Below are 26574 nucleotides of genomic sequence, written 5' to 3' on the forward strand. Positions count from 1 at the left end.
CAAATTTTATTTTGCATGATTTTGCATCTTAAATAAAATGGCTATCTGTAAGTTTCTCTACAATGTACGATTTCACATCAAACTACTCTAAATAACTTTATTTACATCTGAACTACACAGATTTTTTTTTAATAGATGGCATTGCCTTTTAAGATTACCACTGTAAGAGTCCCTTAATTCATGCCAGAGCCTATAGCTGTATTTGTACTCTGGCTGTACTGAGCTTTGGAACATACAGAGCTATTACTGGCACAGGCTAGCTCAAGTCGCCTCAGTCCAGTTTTCTAGTTGTGTTACCCCAAATTGCGCCCTCCCTTCCTTTTCATGGACCCCCCCCCACCCCCACCCCTGCTTCCTCCTGCTTTGTCCTTCTCTTCCCTCTGTCGGCCACCTCCTTCACTTGTTCCCTCACTCTAATTCAAAAAAGAAATATACTGAAAGAATATTCCAATACATTCTGTTCACATTTTTAACATACTGACCACATGCTGCAAAATATTCAATTTTCCTATGGAGGAAGATGTCAGGTCAGCTCTGTTGCTTGGCTCAGTGTTGCATGATCAGTACGTGTGCAGCTCCCTGCAAGTCTGTGTTGAATTCCATCCTATCTAGCACCTGTGATGTGATGTCTCTCCTGAGGTATTAAGTCAGTCTCAGAGAAGTGTGTTTACAGTGTGGAAGGTTTATTCCTGCACCAGTCAAAACATGACAGTGCTTGTATATCCACATGCATAAGGCCAGCGCAAATATGCGTGGAGTATGTTTAAAAGCAGCTTTCTGGAAATAGCAGTGTGTTTTGTTTTGTTTGGGTAAAGAGCTGTGGTTCTACGTGCCATTTTGAGATCACACTGCTACTGAGCACCATGCCAATACGGTCCGTCGGATTCATTCATTTGTAACTGGTCTGCTCCAGTTCTGCTCTGTTCTCCTCTGTTCCGGACTGCATTGTTGGAGTTTGTGTATGTTTTGCCCCTGCACTCTCTGTGGGTTGCGAGGCCTGAAAGGCTGTGTAATTGGCGGAGTGGTCAGACTGAATTAGTCTGTTTGAGTACACACCAACTGTCACTGCTGCTGGTCTGTTCCATTCCTCAATCTGACCCAACACGTCTGTCTTTTTTTTAAATGTTTTTTTCTAGCTCAGCCCTTTAGCTCTTTTGTCTACACTGTCTTTCACTCTTCTCGTTCCCCTTGTCCTTGGCTGTGTGATCTGCATGAGAAGAAGCATAGAATGTCTTTTGGTCTCATTCTTTCTCTTCCTGCTTCAGTGTTTCTTCAAGCCTCTTTTTACTTCTTGTTTTGGCTTGTTTTCTGCACTTGCTTCTGCATATTGGTCATATTTTGGAGCATTAACTTGCCCAGGGACATCAGATGAAGAGTAGACATTCAGCAAAATCTGGCACATTTGTATCTCAGAATAATTATGTTGATTAGTATGTGTTAACACTGCCAAACCAACAAATTGTCTGTGTCAAAAGAAAACCTTGAAATGATAACTTTATAGGACAAGAAAAATGTTCTTAACCTCAATGTAACAAAAAATGTAATCCAAATAATTTTTCATTTCTATTCATTCATGTTCTCACAATATTAAGGGCAGCTGGTATTATGAAATAGCATGGGCCATTCTTTGGATAGAGTGTTTCCAGGAGTTGAGCTGTGGCCATTTACAGGGTTAAAGAAACGCAAGCCTGAATATTTCATATGATAAAGCACCAAAACAGTGCTACCAAAGCGTTCAACCTTTTCTGCTATGCTGATCCAACTGGTCCCTTAGCTAAATAGAGGTCTGCACCTGATCTGAAACAAGATCACATTCATTCAACTCATATGACAAACAAGAGGTTCTCCTGACCACATATGGCTAAAACATGCAAGGTATGTTTGCGTTTATCAGTTGGTGAGGCTACTTCAGCTTGAGTTGGCGGGGTTCTGTAGCACTGGGCACAGTCAAACAGTAATAGGGTGTTTATCTTCAGGTTAGGCAACAATTACAGTTCACTGGTGCTGTGGCAACAAAGATTATGTGCTTAACCTAAGTTCATGATCTGCAGAAGCATCCTCGGAGTGGAATAACTGATCTAGGACCAGGGATTCTTCTGCTATGTGGTACTGAGTGTTGAAAAGCCTAACTGATTCAGGTACAGCACTATGAGATACCTTATGATTACAGGCTCTGCCCTTAGTGCTGAGTATAGGTCAACATTTTATGCTTATGTAAAAATAGCATCACCTACTCAAATCTTAAAGGAATACTCTGGCATTTTTCTGTTTAATCTCTATCTGCAACATCTGTAGCATACAGTCGACCTCCATGCACAGTAATTTTGATGTATGTTTTCCTGTACTTTCCCTGAACCCTCTAAAAGAACAGAAAATCAGTTAAAGTGACACCCAAGTTTTTTAGAAGCCAATGGGCAGGTGCTGAAGTGTTTTCAATTAATAGCATTTCTGCTCTTTTCTCAATAAATTAGGGAAAACCGACATAGCAAATAGAGATTAAGTTGAAAACATCAGAATATTCACTGAATTCTCCCAGTTCAGTGTAAAATTATGTGTTTGACAAAAGTACATTAATACTGGCCTCCAGGCTGTTTGTACAGCTGTGGATGTCACTTCCACCACAAGAGTGCCTGGCCTTTCACCCTTCTCTCAAACAGATTCCAGTTCATACTGGTGTGGAGCTGAAAGAGTGAAAGCACTACGAAGGCATTCCAGTAAATAACAAGCATGAGGTTGTTGTGTCAGCTTAGTTCCACAGTTATTAGAGCATGTCACTTTTAGGCCTGGATTATGTGATTTTAAAATTGACCTCAATGAATCAGCACCTGCATGATGATAAAGCATATTTTGAATGTTGCTACTGGTTTCTATTATAGTAAGAACTGAAGCTGAAGCAACCTCACCAACTCATCTATATACTTTATACTCATCTATATACTATATACTATATTTTTCCACAGTGTTTACATGTTTATCATTTATTTCATAAAGTATTTTTCTGTACATAAATAAAAAAATTCAGAGAGGTTTAATGTGAAACAACTTTGTGTAACAACTTTGGAGCTTTTTAGTTATTACATGATATGCTTATGAATTTGCCGCATGTTGCCCTGTATATTGTTTTCTGATCATTTTAAGAGGATTTCAGCCTAAGCTTTTCAGTTTTTGATCTATTCATTTTTTTATCACGTTGGAGAGGTACATGCAGGGTGTTGTAAGACAGAATAGTGCCCAAAGAAAAGTTTGTCAAGATTTTGTTTATTTATTTATATTTTTATTTTCCACTATTTTACTGTTATCAACATTGCATATAAAACTCAGAAGGTATTGTGATTTTGGATGGTTAATCATAAAATAAAAATCCCTTTGTCAGTTTTTATTGTTTGACCATATTACTTAGTTAATCATTAACATAATCACTAGATTAGTTGATTAATAGTGATAGTCCTGGTATCAAATAGAATCCCATTGTAATGAAACTTCTTAGGCTGTTTTTCTTACCCAGCCTGGGAACTCCAAGTGTAGGAATGACTCTCTTTCAGTCAATAATTCATAACTCTTTCTGACATATTCACTTTAATAATTAATGATAACAGAAACATAAATAGTGTAGTACAAGTTGCCTTTGATAATAGATGCTTATGTAATCATACAATGTCAGAAGTTCAGAGGGACTTAAAGGAAAACACACTTAGAAAATGTTCCGATTTCCACATTGCTAGAGTGCTTTGGGACCACTTGTCATTAAATGTATAAAAATAGATCTTTTGATCTTTTAAATCAGCACAATGAAGCACAATACAGCTATCATTTTGAAATATAAATGTACTAAATCCTATTTCATAATGGATATTTAGCTATTTACTGGTACTGAATTAACATATCGTCAAGTTAATATGTAAATGTGGAAGCTGGTGTCCATACATGTACTTATAGCATAAATATAGTGTGCATACATGTATGGAAAAAGAAGTCTGGCATATGAATAACTCATCATCCATAAAATCTTCTTTTCACAATCCTCCATCATCCTGAAAAATAGTAAGAAAAATGTTAATAATTAATAACTTGGCGTACATGCCCCTACTGTCCTTATTAGTGTAACTTAGCAATACCTTGTAATTGGCTAAATAGATCAGGCTTTAATTTTTGTTATATTTTTTCAAGAAACACAAAAAACAAACAAAAACACACTATCATAATAATATTAAGTTTTAAGGCCCAGATTAAAATGGCCTAGACTAACATGCATCCCAATGCTTAAAGCCTTAATGATCTTTTTTCTGAATTTACACATCAAAAAGTCAGCCAATGGCACAAAGTGCACTCAGGGAGGTGAAGTACATATGTGTAGAGCCAGCATGTTTAAATGCCTTGCCTGTCACTGTATGTTTAACTATAAAATCTTTAACCCTCTATTGATTCTTTGGCCATTATGGTTTGGCGTCACAAATTGCCCTAAATTTATTACTAATAAATTAATTAATGCACCCAGCCACATCACCCTGGCAGACCAAACTGGAACATTATAAAAGCACTGCTGTAATGTTTACCTCTTTGCTGTTTCTGCAGTCCCCACAGAAGCAGCCCAGGCAACCATTGATGACCTGGATGGCGAGGAGCACCACCTGCACCGTGCCCAGCCCCAAGATTATGGAAAAAAGAACGATATGCCAAAGAACTGCATTCTCCGGGAACACGCAGACAGACCACAAAGATTTATCCACTAAGTAACTGCTGTTTCTGTAGAGGACGAGAGAGAGAGAAATACTGTATTGTGCAGTCTTAGCCGTCTGAGAAAGTGAAATGTAAAGCTAATTATCTGAGCAGTACATTTTACTGCCAAGACATTAGCTTTAAACAATATTCTTGGCTGCATATAGAACTTTTGCACAGGAATGTATGTTCAGTGACTGGCCACTTCATTAATTACACCTACCTTGTTCTACACTAATTGTCCATTTTAACAGCTCCACTTAACACATATGTGCACATTATACTTCTACAATTACAGACTGTAGTCCATCTCTTTCACTGCATACTTTGTTAATCCCCTTTTACCCTGTTCTTCAATGGTGAGACCCCCCACAGGACCACCACAGATCAAGTGGACCAGACACAGCAGTGTTACTGTAGATTTTAAACATTGTGTCCAGTCACTGTCCTCTCTGTTAGACACCTACCTTGTTGCTCCATCTTGTAGATGTAAAATCGGAGACAATATAGAGAAAATAAAATCAAGCCTCTATACACCAATATAACATGTCTACTCAGAAAAAAAGATCATTAAAAATGACATATTTAAATTGTCGTCAGGGTAAATATTTTGGTAGGTTTAGAGCAAAATAACTGAACATGTGTTCTAAATGTCCCACCTACAAAGACTTTACAACCTGACATAATCAGTGCTCAAATCAGCCTGATTGGGCTACAAATTTCATGAAAAGATGTGAATGATTTTGCTTCAAAATGTCATAACTGTTTTCCTCTCCTCCCCAAGATGTATGTTGCTGAGAGTATGCTACTATATAAACAAATAGCATGTTTATAAGAGAAATAAATGTGTGTTTTGATTAAGTGTGTTGTACATTCAATGGACACATTTATGTCCAAAATTATAACAAGTAAATAAACTGTATTTTGGACTGAAACCTTGATGAGATCCACTGCTACAGATCCATCTAGTGGCTACAGTAAAAATTTATCTAATAAACACCTGCTGTTTGTATGTAATGCTAGACATTATGATTTCCTAGGCAGCAAATTGCTGTAGAAGTTCTTGATTGAATTAGCGGCAGTTGGGAATTCAACCATATATATTAATGCTAAACTGAAATATGTAATGAACTGTTTTTGTTTGCCTTTACTTTAAGGCTCAGTTACCCTTGGGGTGCGTCCTCAAAGGGGTACTTCCAGGTCTCATCAGACACTCTGCATTTTGGTCCAATAGCCAGTCCTGCAGATGCAACGCTGGTGCTGTATATCGCCCCAATCAGACCAAACGCAGAGGAGAACACAGAATTCAGCATCTGCAGACACAAATGCACACTTGTAAGATTGTAGTTACAATTAATTGTGTATTAGTACAGCTACAGTCATATGCCAAAGTTTGGGCGCCCCTCGTCATTACATGCTTTATTGATTTTCTAGGTGAAAATAAGTCTTTCTACAGAGAACTCATCCTGCACAGTTTAATGCACAATTACTTTTTATTTGATGAATTTATCATATTGGGAGGAAAAAAATAAAACATAAAATGGAGCCTGTGCAAAAGTTATGGTACATTTTATATTTACATTTTTTTTCAATATGTTAAACACAGCACATAACACAAATCACACAAAAGTGTCTTAAAGAGGATATGTTAACTTCTTTTTACTAAGAAAATCAACAAAACTTGTAGAACAGGGGTGTCCAAAGTTCCGTATATGACTATAGTCTACCTGTAATCTCAGCAACTAACATTTCTTTCAGCTCTTTTCATTTTTCGAATAAAAGATGTATTTTATGTGAAACCAGAAAAAGAGTGCTTTGTGTGAACTCTGTTACTGATTTACAACATGTATTGATTTGTGCAACATTCCGCTCACAATTCAAACATCAGTCCACTTTCTCTCCACTCCATCAGTTCTATGTTGAGTTTACGTTTTCCTTGTATTTTTCTCTGCTAGAGCATGTTCACTCACACGGCAGCGGTTCCCACAGCAACCTTTCCCACAGCAACCCTTGCCCCCAGCTCTGATAGCAGAACAGCTTGGACACAGCATCTGATGGACAATAAAAGATCACTGAACACAAAAGACTTTTACAACATCATTTATGACACAGTGTTTAATAATAAGAGTTTATGCAATTCCATGTGATCAGGTCTGTGCTGTGTAGTAGACTGATACATTATTCTTATCTAATCTTATTCTATATTTGTCAGATTATCTCTTTTTTCAGGGTTTTTTATTCCAAAGTGCAAGGGCACTTTAGCCGCATGAATAGGGTGATAACAAACCATTGCAGCTGAGTGTGACACAGTGATAGCAGCCAGCAAGCCCAGACACATTTGTAGGAGTTTGTACAAAGAAGCACTCTAGAAAAGATGTGTTGTTTCAACTTAAAAAAACCTAATAACCTGGCTGCCTCAAATTTCTGAGTTCATTGAACTATTAAAATAGTTAGTTTCCTTTTAGATTTAAAGCGTTCAGCAGACGCTCTTATCCAGAGCAGCAAAAGTGCATTGTTGTCCACTCAGAGAATGTATCCTAGGTTGTACAGACAGGTAAGACCCCAAACTACCCTTGAGCTAAGACACTGTCAGAAAAAACCAGTGCTGATACAATACAATGCAAGTAATTTTTGTTTCTTACTTTGTTAACTTATTTGAGGCTAAAATCTTACGTAAAGGCAGTGAAGGTTTCCCATCATTCATAAGCAAACAAAAATGGGCTTCCTTAGTAAATTTTTATGTTCAGGTTTATTATGGAGATCACTGACCAATACCGTATACCACTGCTGTCACAACAAAAGCTTGTATCTCCATTTTCATTGTTTTAAATGTTTTATTTTTTACAGAATTTGAAAATGCCAGCTGCCCTTTACAACATGTTAAGACTTCATGAAAAATACTTCCTTTGACGTTTATATGTGTGTGTGTGTGTATATATATATATATATATATATATATATATATATATATATATACACACACACATAGTATAGTATGCGAGAGATAGAAAGTATATAGAGAGAGAAAGAGAGAGAGATCTATATATCTATAACAGTAATTAAAGAGCTGAAGAGAGAATCATAACAGAATAATTTTTAGTTCCTTAAAGAACATTTACAGTTGGACCGTTCAATTGACATTTTTAAATAATTCTTTTCGTTAATGAGATGTTATGAAGAACCCTTTTTTTAAAACTATGAGCAAACTTCACATGATGTAAAGCTTCTATACCAGTTAAGGACACATCCATTTAGGACCATTTAGGAACCTTTATTTTTGAAAGGTATTTCTATTTGATTTTGCCGTTGAAGAAAATTAAGAATATATTTGTTTCGAATGCAGCAACTGAGAAAGAGTAAGACTGTGGTGAAAAACAGAAAGATCAAAGAAAAAAAAGAGAGTGAGAGTGAACCATTACTCACAAACAGTCCTCCACCGATCAGTCCTCCCATGAGCCAGACCTGCGTCGAGATCTGACTATTCTCCAGACGCTCACCATTGGGGAAGAACAGCAGCAGGTTGGCTAACATGCATGCAAACGCTGAGGGCAGCAGAATCAAACCTACTAACCGCGCACACTTTCCTGTACAACACATCTCTTAAGATCTTAGATTAAATAATCTATATATGAAGACCAAAAAAGGCTGTAGAACAAAACTCACAGCTAAACTTGATGCTGTGCACAAATAAAATCAAGCAGAGTTTCTGAGACCGATTGTGCTGCTGTTACTGTGCCAGCTATTGACAGGCACATTGAGGGGATCTGACTGAAACTGCTGGATGCCCTTTGATACCTGTTCATATTTACTGCTCTACTATCAGTGCCATTTACGGTTTGTTAACACAAGACAGCGTGGGTGTGTGTAATGGGAGGGATTCAGTTGAGGTTAATGCTAAGTGATATAGAGCTGATCGCTCTAAGGCAGGGGTCACCAACCTTTTTGAAACTGAGAGCTACTTCTTGGGTACCGATTAATGCGAAGGGCTACCAGTTTGATACACACTTTTGAAATAACAATTTACCTTTAATTATATGTTATTATTGACAGTAGTGAATGAAGTACGCAAACCAGGTACTTGAATTAAAGCAGAGATACCCAAGGTAAAATATTACACAAAGTTAGGTTAGTTCCATCATTTATGTTGAATAGACTCGCCCAAAATTTTACGCTGCTGCGCTGACGTTGAACCGTGTGCTTGCACTGGGTCGTATGACCAACAGGTCAAAACAAGCTCAATACAAAGTGTGTGCTGGGCCCTGATTGGTGTTCTTGCTCTGTGCTTCTTTCATTTTGACATGTCATGTTTTTATACACACATAAACCAAAAGGAACGACAGATTGACAGACCATGTTGGTGACCCCTGCTCTAAGGTGCGTAAGAAGAAGGTTTCCTTGAGGAAGACTGAATCAATAGGCCTTGCTCTATAAAAATAGACTGTAGTAATATAAAGACTTCATCTTAGAGAGCACCAATTGATTTATATCATGTTTGTCATATTAGAACGAGTCGAGTCCAGTCAGGACACTAGTCAACTGTGAATCATTTTCAGACAATCAAAAAAGCTATTAATGAAGCTATGATTTTATTAAAACTACTAAAGTTTACACACATAGTACATACAGGCACTGTTTGGTTTATTGCAGGACCCAGTCCTGGAGATATACAACCCTGGAGAGTAGAGATCCAAAACAGCTGGCTGTAATATCCATGTGCCTGTAAAAAAAAAAAAAAAAAAGAATAGTTGCACTAATAAAAAGACAACCCAAAATGATTCGTTTCCTAATGACAATCAGGTCCATGTCACTTACTTTTGACTGTTGTTTTATCATGACTGGACAGGGTGTGAGCTGATGAGCTGAGAGGCGGTGTTGGGGAGTTGACTTTGAGTTTGTTCGGGCGAGGAGAGAGACGCGTCTTCTCCGTCTTCTAAAGATGATGATTTCCTGAAATGTTAATATTGGCACAAGTAAGTAATAATAGCTTTTATTAATGCGTGTAAGACAATGTTATACAAATTTTAAACGCCCAGCGCTAATAACGCGGCGTCAGCGCTAAAGTAATCAGCGTAGCTAACGAGCTGCTCTAGGCTAAGCTAACTACTTTAGCGGCGCCGCTATCAGGCCCACTCGAAGTGGTTAAACGAAGCAAGAATACATCGATAAAATACATTCTGTTAGACTTTAAGCCACGACTTTCCCCGTTGCAGCTTCGGTGGTTTAACCGCTTCCCACAGATAATTTGCCCTCGGGAGCTCTGTTTTTATGTTTTTTTCCTGTCGGGAGTTGGTCGGCCTGCGTTGATTATGCTAGCCAATTAGCTCGCTAACCTAGCTAGCGAGGAGAAGTTAACTTGGCTAAACTGGGAGGAAGAGGCTTCTGCACCTCGTTCAGGTAAGACATGTACACCTGTTGCTGTATTAATGTCAAGCTAACGAAGTGTTCTTAATATTTTATGCATGATGTTGTAAAACGATACATGCTGAGCAAATGGCGTTAAAAAAATCTGGCTAACAGCAAATGTTGCCGTTCAAAATGAACGAGCGGGATTCGGCAGTTTAACGTCGGCCGTTGCGTGTTTGAGTCGAGGAACGTTGAACGCTTTAAAACGGCCAGATAACGCTGTAATATTTTGTGATCATACACCCTGGTTTCCATGTGAATATTCTTCGTTCAACTGAAAATGAAACTGTTAAATGGTGCGTGTGCAGTGGTGTATGGTTTAAATGGTGTTACCGAAGCAATGATGAGATCTGCAAATCGACAGCTTGGCCTTCCCATTTCTGAGAGGCTCCATGGCGACATTTCGCCTGCAATACCGCATTTGGCCACTGACAGGCAAGCGGTGCTGTCAGAGCCAACGTTTGTCGTCCTTTAAAACGGCTCCTTTAAGGCCTGTGACTTTATTAGCGAGAAGGACGTATTCTCGTTTGTTTTGTCCCAAGGTTGCGATATCTTATTTCTAAACTTACATTTAAACAAGCTTAAATGTGCTTCGACGATTCTGATTGGACCGCTGGTGAGCTCATGATCATTTTCTCCGCTTTTATGTTTTGGCGTCTGTGCACGTTTGAGTCCCTTTATTCTTCAGAGAGCTTGAGCGTAAAACGGTACGTCTGTTGAATTGTGTATTTTTTGGCGATGACGATGGCCGAAAGCGTTATTTACCGCCCCCGTGCAATCGACTTTCAACAGTGACTTGCTTCGTTGTGGCGCTGTTTCAGTATCGCTTCTCGGCCTTTTGGCTAAGATCAAGTGTAGTATCTGTTCTTATCAGTTTAATATCTGATACGTCCCCTACCCGGGGACCATATATTAAATTGATTTTTGGAGCAGGGAGATGGAATAGGGGCTTGCTCCGTCCACTCCACGCATCGACCCGGTATTGCAGTACCTCCGGGAACGGTGCACCCCCCTCTGTTGGTGAAAATAAGACTCGGTATTAATGTCAAGCGCTTTTAACGTGTTATGTGTGTACGTTAATACACAAAATCGTTCCTGATGTTTCATGTTTTTTCGCAAATATCACGTCTAAGCTGCATGCCGAGGTAGGGCTATTTGATATAATGATATAGACGGTAAGAGTTGACTATGTGGCAGTGAGGGGCTGAAGTAGTTCTCTCTATGCAGTCGCTTTGCTTTTTTGTTTACTTGGCTGTTTTGTTGATCTCATTGTGTGTAAATGCTTCTGTAAGAACACTGGAATCAGAATTTGTCCAGGCTTTTTCCTTTGTGTGGTTTTCATGGTCCAAAGAACAAGAAAAACTAAAAGAACAAGAAATGGTAAAAAACCCTGCCTTAATATCGTAGGAGTTGTGCTAGGAAAAGTCGGACATGTTCCTGTGTGTGTTTTGACTGTTGTGAATGTAGATACTTTAAAATAGAACTGTGTCCATAAAAAGAACAATATTTAATAACAAAAAGAAACAAGTCTATGTGTTTGTTCTTGTGTATATAAAACATCTATAAAATATTTTACATATTTGTATATTTATAATTAAATGTTAGTTATATAAATTATATACACATACATAAATTATATACACACGGTAGTTATCTGCGAACATGCAGCAATATGATATAAACATGCAGCTAGTAACTTGAAATAGTGTTTACACAAGTTTTTGGTCTAATTTGAAATTAATTGACCGCGCTCCATCGTAGTGAATAGTTTAGCCAGTAGTGATTTCACTCCCCAGGGTGCGTAGAACTCGCATACCTGGCAGAGGAGATGCTGTGATTAAGAAGAAGGTGGTTCACGCAGGCTCAGCCATTGCTCTTATGGTCATGCTGACCCCTGGAATCCCCCAGACTTCACTGTTTAATAGAAGACTTTGCTCATGTGGTGATGTTTTTGCATGTTTGTGATGATGAATGTTTAGTGAAAACAAGATTCATAGGGAAGTCTCTACCATTAAGTGAACTGTGGAATTGTGTTCGAGGTCTTCTGTATTTTTTGTTTATTTTTATTTTTTTACTGGTTTTTAGTGTTTTATGATGAGAAATAATGTTTTGGTCCACAATTTGACAGAAAAGCTCGGTCATATGGAAAGCTTGTGGCTGGTCCCTTTTTATGACACTTGAATCTTTTGATGTGTAAGAAAATGAATGAAGGCTTTTTTTTCCCCCTGTTTTGCTTTGCGTCAGCGTATTGCTTTGCCTGTGTTGACTCTTGTGGATTTAATGAATACAGAGTAAGGGGAGAGCGCCCCTAGTGTCTGATGTCTGTAGTAGTGGGTGGAGACATTTTCTGTCTGTCGATTTCTGTGGTGCATAAGATGAAAAGCAGCCGTTATTTCTCCCTTTTTTTCCCAGATCAGCTGGCTTCCATGAGTTTAGAGCTCATTTAAATGCCATAATATATAAAAGCAAAGGAAACAAACACTTGAGTAGAACGTTGATATGTTCAGAAGCAGTGCATCATGGGAAGTGGTGTTCTGACTTTTATTCACAAGTGAAACAGCCCAATGTTCTGTTGTGCGTGTGATATCCATGGATAAAGCACCATGCAGTATGTGGCTTTTTTTGTTTTTGTTGTTTTTTCTTGGTTTCATCATTTGGTTGTGTAATGACTGAATTGTCCACCGTCACTGTGAATAGTACAGCCAGTGGTGGTGATGCTCACCAGTGCGTGTACAACTCATACTTACCTGGCAGGGGAGATACCATGATCAAGAAGGTGGTTCACCCAGGGTGAGGCTCAGCCATTGCACTCCGGTTGTGCTGACCCCTGCGAATTCCCCAAATGTGGGAATCTCGACTGCATAATTTCTGGTAGTGGGGGACTGCGTTCGCGCTCTCCCCTGATTTCACTGGTCAAAAGAAGACTCTGTTTATATGGTGGTGGAGGAATTATTAGAATGGCATGTGCTCTTTTGTTACAGTTATTTAGTATAACTGTATGGGTTATGGGATCATGTTCATGGCTTTCTCTGTTTATTTTATCTACCAAGTTTTTCGGGGGGACACGACTTTTATATTGATAAATAGTTTTGTCCACAATCTGGCAAAAAAAGAGCTGTGAAATGCATATGTAGAGAGCTTATATCTTTTTGTATTAAATTTTTTGAAGTCTCTGGTTATTTTTATGACTGTGTAATACTCTGATATGTAAGAAAAGTTTTTTTTTTTTTTTGGCTTTGTTGCAGCTCGTTTCTTTGTCTGTGACTAATGCAAATTAACAAAGAGTAAGGTGAGAGCGCCCCTAGTGTGTGATGTGTGTAGTTGTGGGAGGAGACATTTTCTTTGTTTTTTCTTTGGTGTGTGAGAACAGTGAAAGCGGTTGTTGTAATTTCTGACTATTTATTCAGTTTGGTTGGCAGTGATTTTTTTTTTTTTTTTTTTTTTTTTTTAATTTTATTTAGATGCCAAACCAAAGAGAACCACAAGACCAAAGAGTTGAGAGGACAATCTGAGAAGCAGTGCATCATGGGAAGTGGTGTTCTGGGTCTTATTCACAAGAAAAACATCTACATATACTTTTGTATGTACATTTATGCACTATGCAGTATGTGTGCTTTGGTGTTTTTTTTTTTTTGTCATTTATAGTTTTCCTTGTTTTGTTTATGTAGTGAATGAAGTGTCCACCGTCACTGTGAATAGTACAGCCAGTGGTGGTGATGCTCTGCAGTGCGTGTACAACTCATACTTACCTGGCAGGGGAGATACCATGATCAAGAAGGTGGTTCACCCAGGGTGAGGCTCAGCCATTGCACTCCGGTTGTGCTGACCCCTGCGAATTCCCCAAATGTGGGAATCTCGACTGCATAATTTCTGGTAGTGGGGGACTGCGTTCGCGCTCTCCCCTGATTTCACTGGTCAAAGAAAAGACATGCAACGATGTGTTAACATCTTTTGTAAGGAAGTGTGAGGATTTTTAGTTGTTAAAAAAAAAGGGCTGTTTAGTGTAATAATGTCCAGGTTTTTATTATTAAGCAAATTGTGAAATTGTCTTTATTTATTTTTTCCCATGTACCTTTTGAGACTTCGTCTTGATGAGTAGTTTGGTACACAATCTGACACAATACGCATGCAGAAAACCTCTGGGCTTTTGTTTGTGGGTTTTTGTTTTTATGCAAGTTTTTTTCTAATTTGATTTATGTATGACAATATTGCATCTTTTGATGTGAAAGAAAAATGTGTAGGCTTTTAATTTGTTTTCTCACAACTTGTATGGTCTCTGTCAGCTCGAGAATTTCATGCACATGGACCAAAAGTAACGGGTGAGCATCTCTGGAGTTTTGTGGCTGGAGGTTTTTTCTTTGTCAATTTCTTAAATGCACAAGGAGTGATAGCAGCAGTTGTTGTAATTTTGGCTTTTATGTATTTCAGATCATATGGCTGTCCTGAGTTTAGTGCTCATTCAGATGCCCTAATATGAAACCAAAGAGAACGATATAGCTGCAAACGGCAGTGATACGGTTTTAGCCAGCTAGGCCTAACAAGGCCTGATTTAGTTTGGGACTTATCTATAGAGAGAAGAAGAAAAATGCAAGGAATTCAGAGCTTCTCAAAAGGCCTTCATTTGTCAGTGTCATTCGGAATTAATTCATAATTTCATAGGTGTTAAGTGGCACATGGCAGCCGTATTGTTTGTATAAGTCAAGATTATTTGCTTATTATTGAGGTTCAGGCTCTTGTGAGTTTTTTGACACCAGTGGTGTGAGAATTGAGAGGAAACTCTGACTAGTTTGCAAAAATGTTTTGCACATTTTGTGAATAATCTAACTGGGCGGAGGAAAAAGTCCCAAATTACAGATTATTTTGTTTTGACTGAAGGGATCGGTGTCTAAAAATTTTGCTTTCGAAGTTAAAAGGTCGAACGTGCTGTGCAACTGCATCCCTTTTATGCCAGCTGGGCTTATTTCAGCACATGAGTAGTGGGAAAGAGTACCATCTGTTGACGAAGTTTCATGACCTACAGTTTGGTTTGGCCAGGTTATTGTAGGGAAGAATCATCATAACAAGAAATACAGCGGTGAGCAGCAATAAGTGGATTCAAGTATGTATGAGGAGTATGAGCCCTTTTGCAGTTTAAACCAATTGGGCCTAAGAAGGACTATCGCTGTTTGGGCCTTATTTATAGGCAGGGGAAATGAAACTGAAAGGAAGTCAGCTTATCAAAAGGCCATGTGTTGTCAAACAGTGGGCAGTGCAATTTAAATACGTTTACATTCATTTGTGCTGGTCAAAGGTTTGTAGAAGATGCAGGAATACATCGACATAGATGTCAAAACTACATAATTTAATGGCAAAATTTCTCATGGTTGTGTTTGCAAAGTGGTTTGGTTCTCCATATTTAACCTCTTTAATATGTATGCCATAATGAGGCCCAGTGCCACCCATAGGGGGGCCCGTTTGGCATAGAGCAGCCAAGTGAAAGTGGGTGACAAGGTAGCCTGAATCTGATGGCATTGATTGTTTATCTGTGGACTTTGTAATAATATTGTGATTTTGTGCTAAAGCCACCCCATCTGCAGAAACTTGGCAGACACAACCAGAATGTATTTATTTGACAAGCCTATGAAGTTTTGAGATGATTGAACCAAGGACTGATAAATTTGAAGCAATTTAAGCTAGCAATGTCATGGCTACAGTGATTATTTGATGGAGCAACACAATGTTAAGTAATAAAGGCTTTTTTTTTTTTTTTAATGATTTACCTAGAGAGGCCTGAGTATTTCTAGACCAGTTGAGATGAAAATCCAAAGAGTAGTTGTAAAAGAATAATTATGAAAGGATTGTATTATTGTGACTTGATATCTACTTTGTCAAGTAGTTACTAGTTGCAGAAATTTCAGCCTGATTGGATTTACAGATTGCGGTATTTAAGTTACAGTGCCCCACAATTGATATTCATATTGAGGAGTACATTCAGAGGTAGCCTATTAAGTTTCAAATTTTGATGAAGCATTGAGTTATGGAATTTTTGAACTAATAAATTGTTTCAGATGTGTTCATTGGCATATGGCAGCCATATTGTTTATAAAAGTGAAGATTTTTGATAGTTATTGAGGTTCAGGCTTTTCTGGGAGTGTTTTGACACTAGTTGTGTGGGAATTGAGCAAAAACCCTATGATTAGTTGGCAAAAGTAAGTTTTGTATATTATGCAATTTTGAATCTTATTTCATGTGCCTGAGTAATGGGAGAAAGTACGATCTGTTGAAGTTTCTTGTCTCTGGGATCTACTATTTGGTTTGGCCAGATATTTGTAGAGAATAATCAGATGAATAAAAAGAAATATCTGCTGGCAGCAATAAGCGGGTTCAAATACGCATCAGCAGCCCTTTTACAGTTTAAACCAGTTAGGCCTAACTTGGGCCTAAGGATGCCTATAAATAAAACCGGAGCAGTGTTTGGCCGAGAGAAATGAACAGACAGGATGGACATAAACAATGGACAGTGTGTTTTTGTCATATGCACAGCAGAACAGGCAGTTACACTGTACAATGAAATTCTTACTTTGCTGTTCCTCCATTCACCAAACATAATCTTAAGAGAATGGAGAAAAAAATAAGAATAACTCTAAAAGCAATAGTAAAAATGTGCAGTATGTGCAAAGTTGAAATAAAATTAGTTGCATGTGCAAATATGTAGAGCAGTTGTTCATAAAGTGCATCAAGTAACCGATGTGAACAGTAATGTTCTGTGTAAGGTATAGATGTAAACAGTATTGTTCTAACAGCAGCAGTAGTAGTATAGGTAAGGTGCAGTTATTGAGTGCAAGGTTGGCCAAAGTTAAACCAGTTCAGGATGGGAGGGGGGGGGGGTAGTAAGTGCAGAGCCTTTCTGTCCTGAGCAGTAGAGTTTCCATACCAGATCGTACTCCTGTAGAAGGTGCTGAGAATTTTGGCTGGCATGCAAAATTTGCTCAGTCTTCTCAGAAAGTACAGTCGCTGCTGGGACTTCCTGATGTGTGTGTTGCGAGACCAGGTGAGATCCTCACTGATGTGCATGCTGAGGAATTTGAAGGTTTTCACCCTCTGCACCTCAGTCTCACCAATGTACATGGGTGTGTGCAGCTTAAGCTTCCTCCATGGATCAACAATCATTTCCTTGGTCTTGTCTGCATTCAGGGAAAAATTGACACCAGGCCACTAGCTCAGCCACCTCCTTCCTGTACGCTGTCTCGTCCCCACCAGTGATCATTCCAACGACTGTAGTATCATGAGCAAACCTGATGCTGGTGCTGTTCTGGGAGGCCACACAGTCATAAGTGAAGTGTGTACAGAAGGGGACTCGGTACACAGCCCTGGGGGACCCCTGTGCTCACTGTTCTTGTGCTGGATGTGCAGCTGCTGGCTCTGACTGACTGGGGTCTACCTGTTAGAAAGTTCAGCACCCAGGTACAGATGGCGGGTGTCAGTCCGAGGGTGAGGAGCTTTTCTGAAAAGTTGGTTTAGGATGACCATGTTAAATGCTGAGCTGTAGTCAATGAAAAGCATTCTGATATACGTGTTCTTGCTCTCCAGGTGTGTGGGGGCTGTGTGGAGGGCAGCGTTCACTGCGTCATCTGTGGACTTATGCAAACTGAAGAGGGACTGTAGTGTTTGGAATGGTCTCCTGGATGTGAGTCTTAGAATATATCTAAAGCAATACATGAAAATGGGCCGAAGATGCAGTGCATTTACTGCAACGAACTATTCTGCCATGCTGAAATACAGGACCATGTGGACCAGTGCAGCTTGTAAGAGACTGTCATTACAGGCCAAATTTATCAAAGTGTCTTAAGAAAAAAATGACATTTATATTTCATATATCTTTTTAAGAATTCTTATTTTCTTTTCTTAACTATTTTCTTAAGTGTCATTCTAAGAGCAAGTGGTATTCTAGAAAATGTTCTTAAATGTTTTCTAAATATTATGACAGCCTCAGGTTAGTGCCTACATTTATCACAGACATTGCCTCTGCTACTCCTGCCCATCCTGTTTCTTCCACCATTACCTTTAGTTGTAGTTTGCTAAAAAAAAAAATTTATCAACTATTGGTTTGATGTTTTTCCTACATTTTGCTCCCCTTGGTATTTTGCTCCCTTTACACGGTAAAATGCAATGTAGCCCACATAAGAAAACAATGAAGATTTTTCTTTTATTGAGAAAATAATGAATATTATCTTAAGAGAATACTTGAGATTATTATTTTTATTTTTAACAGTTGCATTTAAGGCCTCATTCATCAACTGTTCTTTAGCAGAAATTTCTTCTTAAAATCCACTTATGCAGCTTTGACAAAGATTCTGATATTCTCCATTGTTTTCTTATTTGGGATTTCTTTTTAGGGAAGAACAGAATACACACTCGAGTACAAAAGTGCAAACAATTCTGTGGGTTAAGAACGCGTCATAAATCTGTCAACTTTTACTTGGCATCTATTTCAAAAACAATTTAAAGAAAAAAATTAGGAAGATGTTGGGGAATGAAATTCCCTCTCTTATGAACTTCTAGGTGTTTGTTTTCCTAAGAAAATCTTCATTGTTTTCATATGTGGGCTACGGTGCAGTTTACCACACATCATAAACAATGCATGAGAGATTTTGAATGTGTATTAACTTCATTTCTGTTTAGTTAATCTACTCAGAGGAGCAAAAGAGAGGAAAATCATCAAACCAGGCATTAAAAAATTGTGTAAACAAGAACTAGATGATGGTGGAAAAAACAGGTAAAAAGCCTCATTGGAAATTATGATAATTGAGTGGTGACAGATGAGGATGGGCAAGAGGAGCAGAAACTATGTCTGTAAATTTAGACTCTGACTTCGTCAGTTCTTACAGCCTAAGAAAGTATGGGTCTGTTAGAAGGTTGAAAAAACATTTAAGAATATAATGATTTCAAGAATACAATTTCTTCTTAGAATCTCTTAAGAAAATGGTTAAGAAAATAAAATAAGAATTCATAAGAGGTTTTTTGAAGAGTAACAATTTTTCATAACTTTATGAAGTTCTGAAAAAAGACACTTTTTGACTCCGGCCTCCTGTCTGACAAACACGGTCCTGCATAAAAATTAAACTTCTATTTCAGATCTGAAGAATATAGTAGCAGCAGACAGAAAAACTAACCAGGAGCAACAGCCGTTGGAAGTGAGACGCAGATTAGATAGCCAAGGGCTACCCTCAGATGACCGAGGCAGGCACAGTCATGTTTTGGCTTTGGACATCAGTGGAAGATGATGTCCAGGAAGACATTGTGCAGCCCTGGAAGACGGTGGCAGCGACAATTCAGAGTGCCGTGGATCGGTCTTAGAGGCCAGAGGCAGGGGCAGTCTGGATAGTCAAGGTTAGGACTCACATATTGGAAGTAACCAGAGTTTTGCTGATTGCACATATTTCTTTTCTCACTTCAAGTTTGCATTTTTTGTAGATTGGAAATTTGAACCAGACTTGAAGCTGATTTCACAAGAGATCCGCAAGAGAGAGAGAGGGAGAGAGAAATGCTGACGTTTTACAAAAGGCATATTTGCTGGGCTCGTCCATTTTCAGTCATCCTCAGGGGTATGTACGGTCTGTGCTTTCACTCTAATAGACTAAATAGACTGTAATAGACTACAAAAAAAAGCAGCATGCACACTACAACGTCAGTACCATGTCCAAGGACCAAGGGCCACCACCCAAATAATCTATATTCAGTGGTGGTACTTTGGGGTTTCTCTTCAATAATAAATGGCTTGGAAGGGGGGCTGGTGTGTGTGGATGTACGTGTATGCATGTACTTATATATGCATACATATGTATATGAATGCATGCATGCATATATATTGTGTGTCTGTATATATATGTGTGTTTTTTATTAGGGTTCAAGCACGAGGTGCAAGAACCCTATTGTTTTTGCTCGGATTTTTCTTCTTCTTCTTCTTATTATTATTATTCTTTTTCTCCTACAAAAATGGTTGTGGAGCAGAGACTGTAAGTGGTAGAGACACCAAACTTGGTGGGTAGGTGTAGTTTGTGTGCATCTCGCCAGCGACAAAAAATGACCCCGATTGGCCAAAGGATGGCAGGATAGAGCAGGATTGGCCAAAGGATGGCAGGATAGAGCAGCAAAACACGTTTTGCTTCATAACTCCTACACCATGAAGTCTGGAGTAAAAATTCTTTTTTTGTCTGATTCCTTGCATCAAGACAAACAACTTTGCCATTTGGACCATTTAGCTCCACCCACTTAGATTTTTTGCTAATTTGCATAATATGCAAAACCTACTTTTGCAAACTAGTTCAAGGGTTTTCAAGCAATCCTCATGTGTCTGATATCAAAACGTTCAAAAGAGTCTGCTCATCAATAGTTATTAACAATATGTTGACTTCAATGAACAAGATGGCTGCCATATGCTAATTAACACTTCTGACATAGATCATAATTAATTTAAAACTCTATATGTGGAGAATGCTTCTGCCTTTTACATTGAAACTTGACATGCACATTTGGGACCAGATTCTGTGGTTGCTTATCAATTTTGGTGTGCATATGTCATTAGGGGGCGGGGCCATTGCCCATTAACTGTTTCTCAGCATCCGTGCATCCGATTGAGCTGAAACTTGGCAAGTAGGAGCTACTGGACAGAGTATAAGTGGATCTCGAAGGACAATTTGAGAGATTGGAATTTAAGGCCGCCATCAGCCAATCAGGATTCAGAAGGCTTTTGACAGACTTAACAATGACCAGTCATCATGAAACTTGAATGTTGGCTCTAGGTTGCCACTTCGTAACAACCAGTCAAGTTTCAACGGATTTGGCCACTGGGTGGCGCTATTCAAAAAATTATCATGTTATTACATGTTATTACAATACTATTACAAACTTCACCTAGGATCGAATGTACTGCATCATGACAAACTATTTTGCCAATATATGTTTGTTAAAAAAGTGCATAGTTTTTATGTAGTCGATAACTGTTTGAAAACCCTCCTTTTCAAACTAGTCTCTGGATTTTAATCCAAACTTTTCAAATTTGGTCTAGAATGATTCTGGGGCCTCTCTAGGTAAAAAATTATTAAAAACATTTGGACTTTTCTACTCTGGGTCATGTGGATCAGTCAACAAATTACTGGGGTCATGGTATTTCTAGCTCGATTTGCTATAACTCAACAGTCATTGGCCAGATCATCTGAAAATGTGAAACATGTTAACATACTGAGAGTCTTAGGGTGTGTGCTATGTTTGGTCCAGATTGGCCTTTAGATGTCACTTCAGCACTCAAAAACACTTATTAACCAACTAAATTGTTATTACAATGTTATTACAAGGTTGATCAATGCACACTTGGTGTCATATGACTCAGTTCACTCACCTGAAAAACATTCTGATTGCATGTCATGTCAAATTGTACGGCTTGTCTGGTATTTTGTCTTATTTCTTCAAAGATTTCACTACAAAGGCTTATTATACAAAGGTCAAAAGGTCATTCTGACCAAAACCTGGTGAACGTCTATGGTTTTAGTCCTTGATCAATACTGATATCATATTGAGGCCTTTTGACTGATTCTGACCCAGTTTCACTGAGCTGCTCTACACCTAAAGGGCCCATTATGACTGCATTAGGCCTCACTATGGCCTACATCAAGTCAATGGGTTAAATACTGAACCAGTCCACTGTGCAAGTGGTACTATGTGAGAAATGCTGCCAATGGTCATGTAGTTCTGACATCTATGTTCTACAAACCAGTGTAGCTCAGTACATATGAATGGAAACTTATAATGTGGGTAAAGACCTCTGCTTGCTGTTTATAGCAAATGAAGGCCTTTTCATGATCTGAGCTCCTTTCAGTTCTATTCACTCTGCATGCGAACAAACAGCTTGAGGCCTTTTTACGCCTGATGGGCTAAACCTGCTGAAGGTCTGGTACTGCTTGTGTGTGCTTGAACCCGCTCATCGCCGCTTGCGGCTATATTTTTTATTATTATTATTATTATTATTATTATTATTATATAAAATCAATGCCTTCATCTTGCAGGAACTGCTGACACACTCCAGCCACATGAGGTCTAGCGTTGTCCTGCATTAGGAGGAATCCAGGGCCAACCGCACCAGCATATGGTCTCACAAGGGGTCTGAGGATCTCATCTGGGTACATAATGGCAGTCAGGCTACCTCTGGCGAGCACATGGAGGGCTGTGTGGCCCTCCAAAGAAATGCCACCCCACACCATTACTGACCCACTGCCAAAACCGGTCATACTGAAGGATGTTGCAGGCAGCAGATCGCTCTCCACGGCGTCTCCAGACTCTGTCACGTCTGTCACATGTGCTCAGTGTGAACCTGCTTTCATCTGTGAAGAGCACAGGGCGCCAGTGGCAAATTTGCCAATCCTGGTGTTCTCTGGCAAATGCCAAGCGTCCTGCACGGTGTTGGGCTGTGAGCACAACCCCCATCTGTGGACGTCGGGCCCTCATACCAACCTCATGGAGTCGGCACATTTGTGGCCTGCTGGAGGTCATTTTGCAGGGCTCTGGCAGGGCTCCCTCCTGTTCCTCCTTGCACAAAGGCAGAGGTAGCAGTCCTGCTGCTGGGTTGTTGCCCTCCTACGGCCTCCTCCACGTCTCCTGGTAGCGCCTCCAGCCTCTGGACACTACGCTGACAGACACAGCAAACCTTCTTGCCACAGCTCGCATTGATGTGCCATCCTGGATGAGCTGCACTACCCGAGCCACTTGTGTGGGTTGTAGAGTCCGTCTCATGCTACCACGAGTGTGAAAGCACCACCAACATTCAAAAGTGACCACAACATCAGCCAGAAAGCAGAAAGGTACTGAGAAGTGGTCTGTGGTCCCCACCTGCAGAACCACTCCTTTATTGAGTGTGTCTTGCTAATTGCCAATAATTTCCCCCTGTTGTCTATTCCATTTGCACAACAGCTGTGAAATTGATTGTCAATCAGTGTTGCTTCCTAAGTGGACAGTTTGATTTATATGGAGTTATATTGTGTTGTTTAAGTGTTCCCTTTATTTTTTTCAGGTGTGTGTGGACACACACGGATGTATGAATTTTTATGTAAGGGAGAGAGAGACACGGATGTAGGGCTGAACGATTAATCGTTTTTTAATCGAAATCGATTTGAATGGACGCGATTTTCCAATCGCAAGAGCTGCGATTTGAATGAGCCAATAGCCTGCAAGTAGGACCAGGAAAAAATCATCCCAACAACAAAAAAACGCGTGAACGGCCTGCGGTTGACCAATCAGAAGCCGCTAGTCATGCACATCCCTAAGGCAAAACTCGAAAGATTAACCCAAAGTCCAGTGGACGAGTTGGTACCAAAGAAAAATGGCACATCGTGTGTGTGGGAGCATTTTGGTTTCAGGATAACTGACATTGGCCAAAAACAGGTACTGTGCAAGACGTGTGGAGCATCGGTGCTAACCTCACGAGATAACACCACTAACCTCTATCAACACCTGAAGAAACATCATGGACAGCTGTACGATGAGTGCATGTTAAAAAGGTCCAGTGATGAATCCCTACCTCAGGCACATTTATCTGGTACCACGGCCAGGCAAACTTCTGTTACACAGGCCTTCGACCGCATTGCGCCATATGAAAAAAAGATAACCGATGCTATCGCGAAGTACATGGCTAAAGACATGGTACCGATTTGGTGTCCAAAAATAGCTTTCAAAACTTTCTCTTGACTCTTGACAAAAGATACCAGCTTCTATCCCGCACATACTTCAGCCAAGTCGCCATTCCAGAACTGTACACTACATGTAGGAACAAAGTTGAAACGGAGCTGAGAAGTGTGGAGTATCACGCAACAACGACAGATATGTGGTCGAGCTGAACCGCTGAACCTTACCAAAGCCTCACTGTTCACTTCATAAATTAACATTTTGAATTAAAGATGTGAAAGATATGTTCTCTACATACTTCGTACTTTTCTCTTGACCATACGGGAGAGAACATCGCGAATGGATTAAAAGGCGCGTTGGCCAACTGGGGTTTAAATGACGGGGGGCAAGTGTGCATAACCACAGATAACACATCTAACATGATAAAGGCAGCCGACATAAACCAGTGGACCAAAACTTTCCAAAATTGAGCAGGCAGGCCTGCAAATATCTTTGTGCACCAGCAACAAGTTCACCCTCAGAAAGGCTCTTTAGTGCAGGAGGCAACATTGTGAACTGTCAGCGTTCATGCCTTAAGCCGCAAAAGGCGGACATGCTCATCTTTTTGGCAAGAAACCTGTGATCACTGGTTTCTGTCTATACATGCAAACATTTGATGATGCTACTTTTGCCCTTAATGTGATTTACTGCTAAGTTTATTTTGTAAAAATGCATCTTGTACTCAGAGTTTAACATATAGCTGTGATATTTTGCTTATTTCAGCTTTTCTACTGATGCATGACTGTCCACTGCTGACTAGTCAGTAACTGATGTTGCAGTTAAACCTTTATGTGAATTTTGTTGTTCTTTAAAGGTGTTGAGTTTTAAAAATAAAACTGACAACTGCATTTAATCTGACAACCCTGGGAATATTTTTTTATGTAGAAGTTTATAATTATATTTGATATTTGAAACACTAATACAGGTTTAGGATTTAATGGATTAAAAATAATCACAATTTAAATCGCAATATTCTGTGGAAAAATCGCAATTAGATATTTTGCCCAAATCGTGCAGCCCTACACGGATGTAGGCATTTTTTGTGTGAGAGAGAGAGAGAGACAGACACGGATGAATGCATTTTTTATGGGAGAGAGAGAGAGAGACGGATGTATGCATTTTTTATTTGTGTGTGAGAGAGAGAGAGAGAGAGAGAGAGAGAGAGAGAGACAGACACGGATGAATGCATTTTTTATGGGAGAGAGACACGGATGTATATATTTTTTATTTGAGAGAGACACACAGACACGGATGTATACATATATATACCTACATACACTCAGAACACTCCGGCTCCGACTTACCGTTCCTGCTTTGGGATCTGCGACGCAAACGCAACAAGGATTTTCAAGCAGCACTCGCCTTTTATAGCCTCCGCGACTGTGATGTCACCGCTGCCCAAACGCCCCGCCCACATTTTGTCACCATGGTTACATGTAAACAGTCGAGCAGCATCAGGTTTTTACTGTAAATGAATGAATTCCCAGACAGTATCAGTCGCTGGATCCGCTCAATCTATGGTAAACGGCCACCTCAACTCCAGTGACCAACAGTGATGTAATATATAATCTTAGCTAAAGACTAAATATATATATATATATATATATATATATATATATATATAAAATAATAAATAGATCCTTAAATTAACATTGAGTCTGAGACTTCCGGTGTGGCGCAGCATGGTGTAGCCGTGTTTTTGCAGCTCTCCACCGATCGGAGTTTTATTTTAATGTTTTGAGGCTCGTTTTCACTTCTTGGTTGGTTTGTCACTGCACTTAATGTCTTTGTGAACTTTGTGGACTTGTTTGGTGGACATTATGCCTCCAAAAGCCGCTAAAGCTACCAAAGATCCCGGTCCCTCTCAGCTGCTTATACGGCCAGCTCTCCAACACACAGCCTCGCCGTCGAGAGCCGTTACTCACCCTACGGCTAAGTACCTCACTCCGGTTGAGACGCTGGTGTGATGAGCTGGAGTCCAGGTCTCGCCACCAGAACATCAGGATCGTCGGTGTCCCAGAGGGGGAGACGATCTCGCTCACCAGCTCTGCAGTGTCAGAGTTGCTGCGGCAGGCCTTTGACTTGGACAAAGCTCCTGCACTGTAAACCCTAACAAGTTAAGTTTACTCAAATTATTTGAGGTAATTCGTTGAATTAAGTTTCGAAACTCAGTTTTTTTTGTAATTTGTAAAACTGTCTTTAAATTCAACAGACAAACCCTAAGTAATTGACACTCAATATGTACTGGACCTGTAACTTAACTTTTTAAGTCATAGTAACTATTGCACAACTGATCTAACTTGCTTGTGTAAGTTTATTGCAATTATTATAAAAACTCATCAAAATACGCACATCGTACTGGTTTTATACCCAGAATATTCTAAATTCAGGTGGCACTAATATTACAACTGCAAAAACATCCAAATTACATAAAGTCAATGGTATCAAATCTTATTTATTGGAAAAGAGCAGCAGTTTCATAAAACTGAAAAAGGTAAAAGCAACTCACAAAGCTCCAAGTTGTGCAAATGTTAACCTTAAAAACATTTGGTTGATTTTACACTTTACTTCAAATTAAACTTCAAAGTGAACAACCTGGAAAATTAATCAATTCTGGTGCAATCACAACATAACCCACAAGATCTGTAGTGTTGCATATCTGGTACAGACATTTAATATACTGAGCCTTTTATCTGTCATTCCAGGAACTGTGTATAATCGTCAAAATAAGACAGTGTTGATATACAGCCTCATTTATTCGTA

General features: G+C 39.3%; 1 protein-coding gene, 2 long non-coding RNA genes and 3 other non-coding genes across 8 annotated transcripts; 4 read left to right on the plus strand and 2 right to left on the minus strand.

The window, feature by feature from the left end:
- Positions 1-3862: 3862 nt before the first annotated feature.
- LOC108442834 (transmembrane 4 L6 family member 5-like) lies at positions 3863-8495 on the minus strand. Its single transcript, XM_017723071.2, has 5 exons — positions 8140-8495; positions 6687-6767; positions 5884-6029; positions 4554-4743; positions 3863-4031 (listed from the first exon to the last, which is right to left on the minus strand). Exons 1-5 carry the CDS (start codon positions 8311-8313, stop codon positions 4014-4016), a joined length of 609 nt encoding a protein of 202 aa, XP_017578560.1. The 5' UTR covers positions 8314-8495; the 3' UTR covers positions 3863-4013.
- A 788-nt stretch (positions 8496-9283) lies between these two features.
- Positions 9284-10550, minus strand: LOC108442812. The gene is made up of 3 exons (XR_001859076.1): positions 10453-10550; positions 9529-9663; positions 9284-9433 (listed from the first exon to the last, which is right to left on the minus strand). It is a non-coding gene; the product is annotated as an uncharacterized LOC108442812 (long non-coding RNA).
- LOC108442813 lies at positions 9601-22209 on the plus strand. Of its 3 annotated transcripts, XR_005131649.1 has the most exons (6): positions 10590-10735; positions 17293-17589; positions 17689-17785; positions 19234-19488; positions 19573-19703; positions 22161-22209. It is a non-coding gene; the product is annotated as an uncharacterized LOC108442813 (long non-coding RNA). The 3 variants fall into 3 exon arrangements; XR_001859079.2 differs by lacking the exon at positions 17293-17589; XR_001859078.2 differs by lacking the exons at positions 10590-10735; positions 17293-17589; positions 17689-17785 and adding an exon at positions 9601-9686.
- Positions 10942-11132, plus strand: LOC119262705. Its single transcript, XR_005129844.1, has one exon. It is a non-coding gene; the product is annotated as a U2 spliceosomal RNA (small nuclear RNA).
- Positions 12859-13022, plus strand: LOC119262723. The gene has a single exon (XR_005129857.1). It is a non-coding gene; the product is annotated as a U1 spliceosomal RNA (small nuclear RNA).
- Positions 13861-14024, plus strand: LOC119262737. Its single transcript, XR_005129869.1, has one exon. It is a non-coding gene; the product is annotated as a U1 spliceosomal RNA (small nuclear RNA).
- Positions 22210-26574: the final 4365 nt, after the last annotated feature.

Source organism: Pygocentrus nattereri, chromosome 2 (assembly GCF_015220715.1).
Source record: "Pygocentrus nattereri isolate fPygNat1 chromosome 2, fPygNat1.pri, whole genome shotgun sequence".
Classification (NCBI taxonomy): Eukaryota; Metazoa; Chordata; class Actinopteri; order Characiformes; family Serrasalmidae; genus Pygocentrus; species Pygocentrus nattereri.

Excerpts from the sequence above, each read along its gene's own strand:
- LOC108442834 (XM_017723071.2), bottom strand. The coding sequence starts at position 8,313 with ATGTGTTGTACAGGAAAGTGTGCGCGGTTAGTAGGTTTGATTCTGCTG. Across the intron at positions 6,030-6,686 it reads GCTGTGGGAACCGCTGCCGT|ATGCTGAATTCTGTGTTCTC; the intron begins GTGAGTGAACAT and ends TTGTGTCTGCAG. Across the intron at positions 4,744-5,883 it reads TTTGAGGACGCACCCCAAGG|AAACAGCAGTTACTTAGTGG; the intron begins GTAACTGAGCCT and ends CGTCCTCTACAG.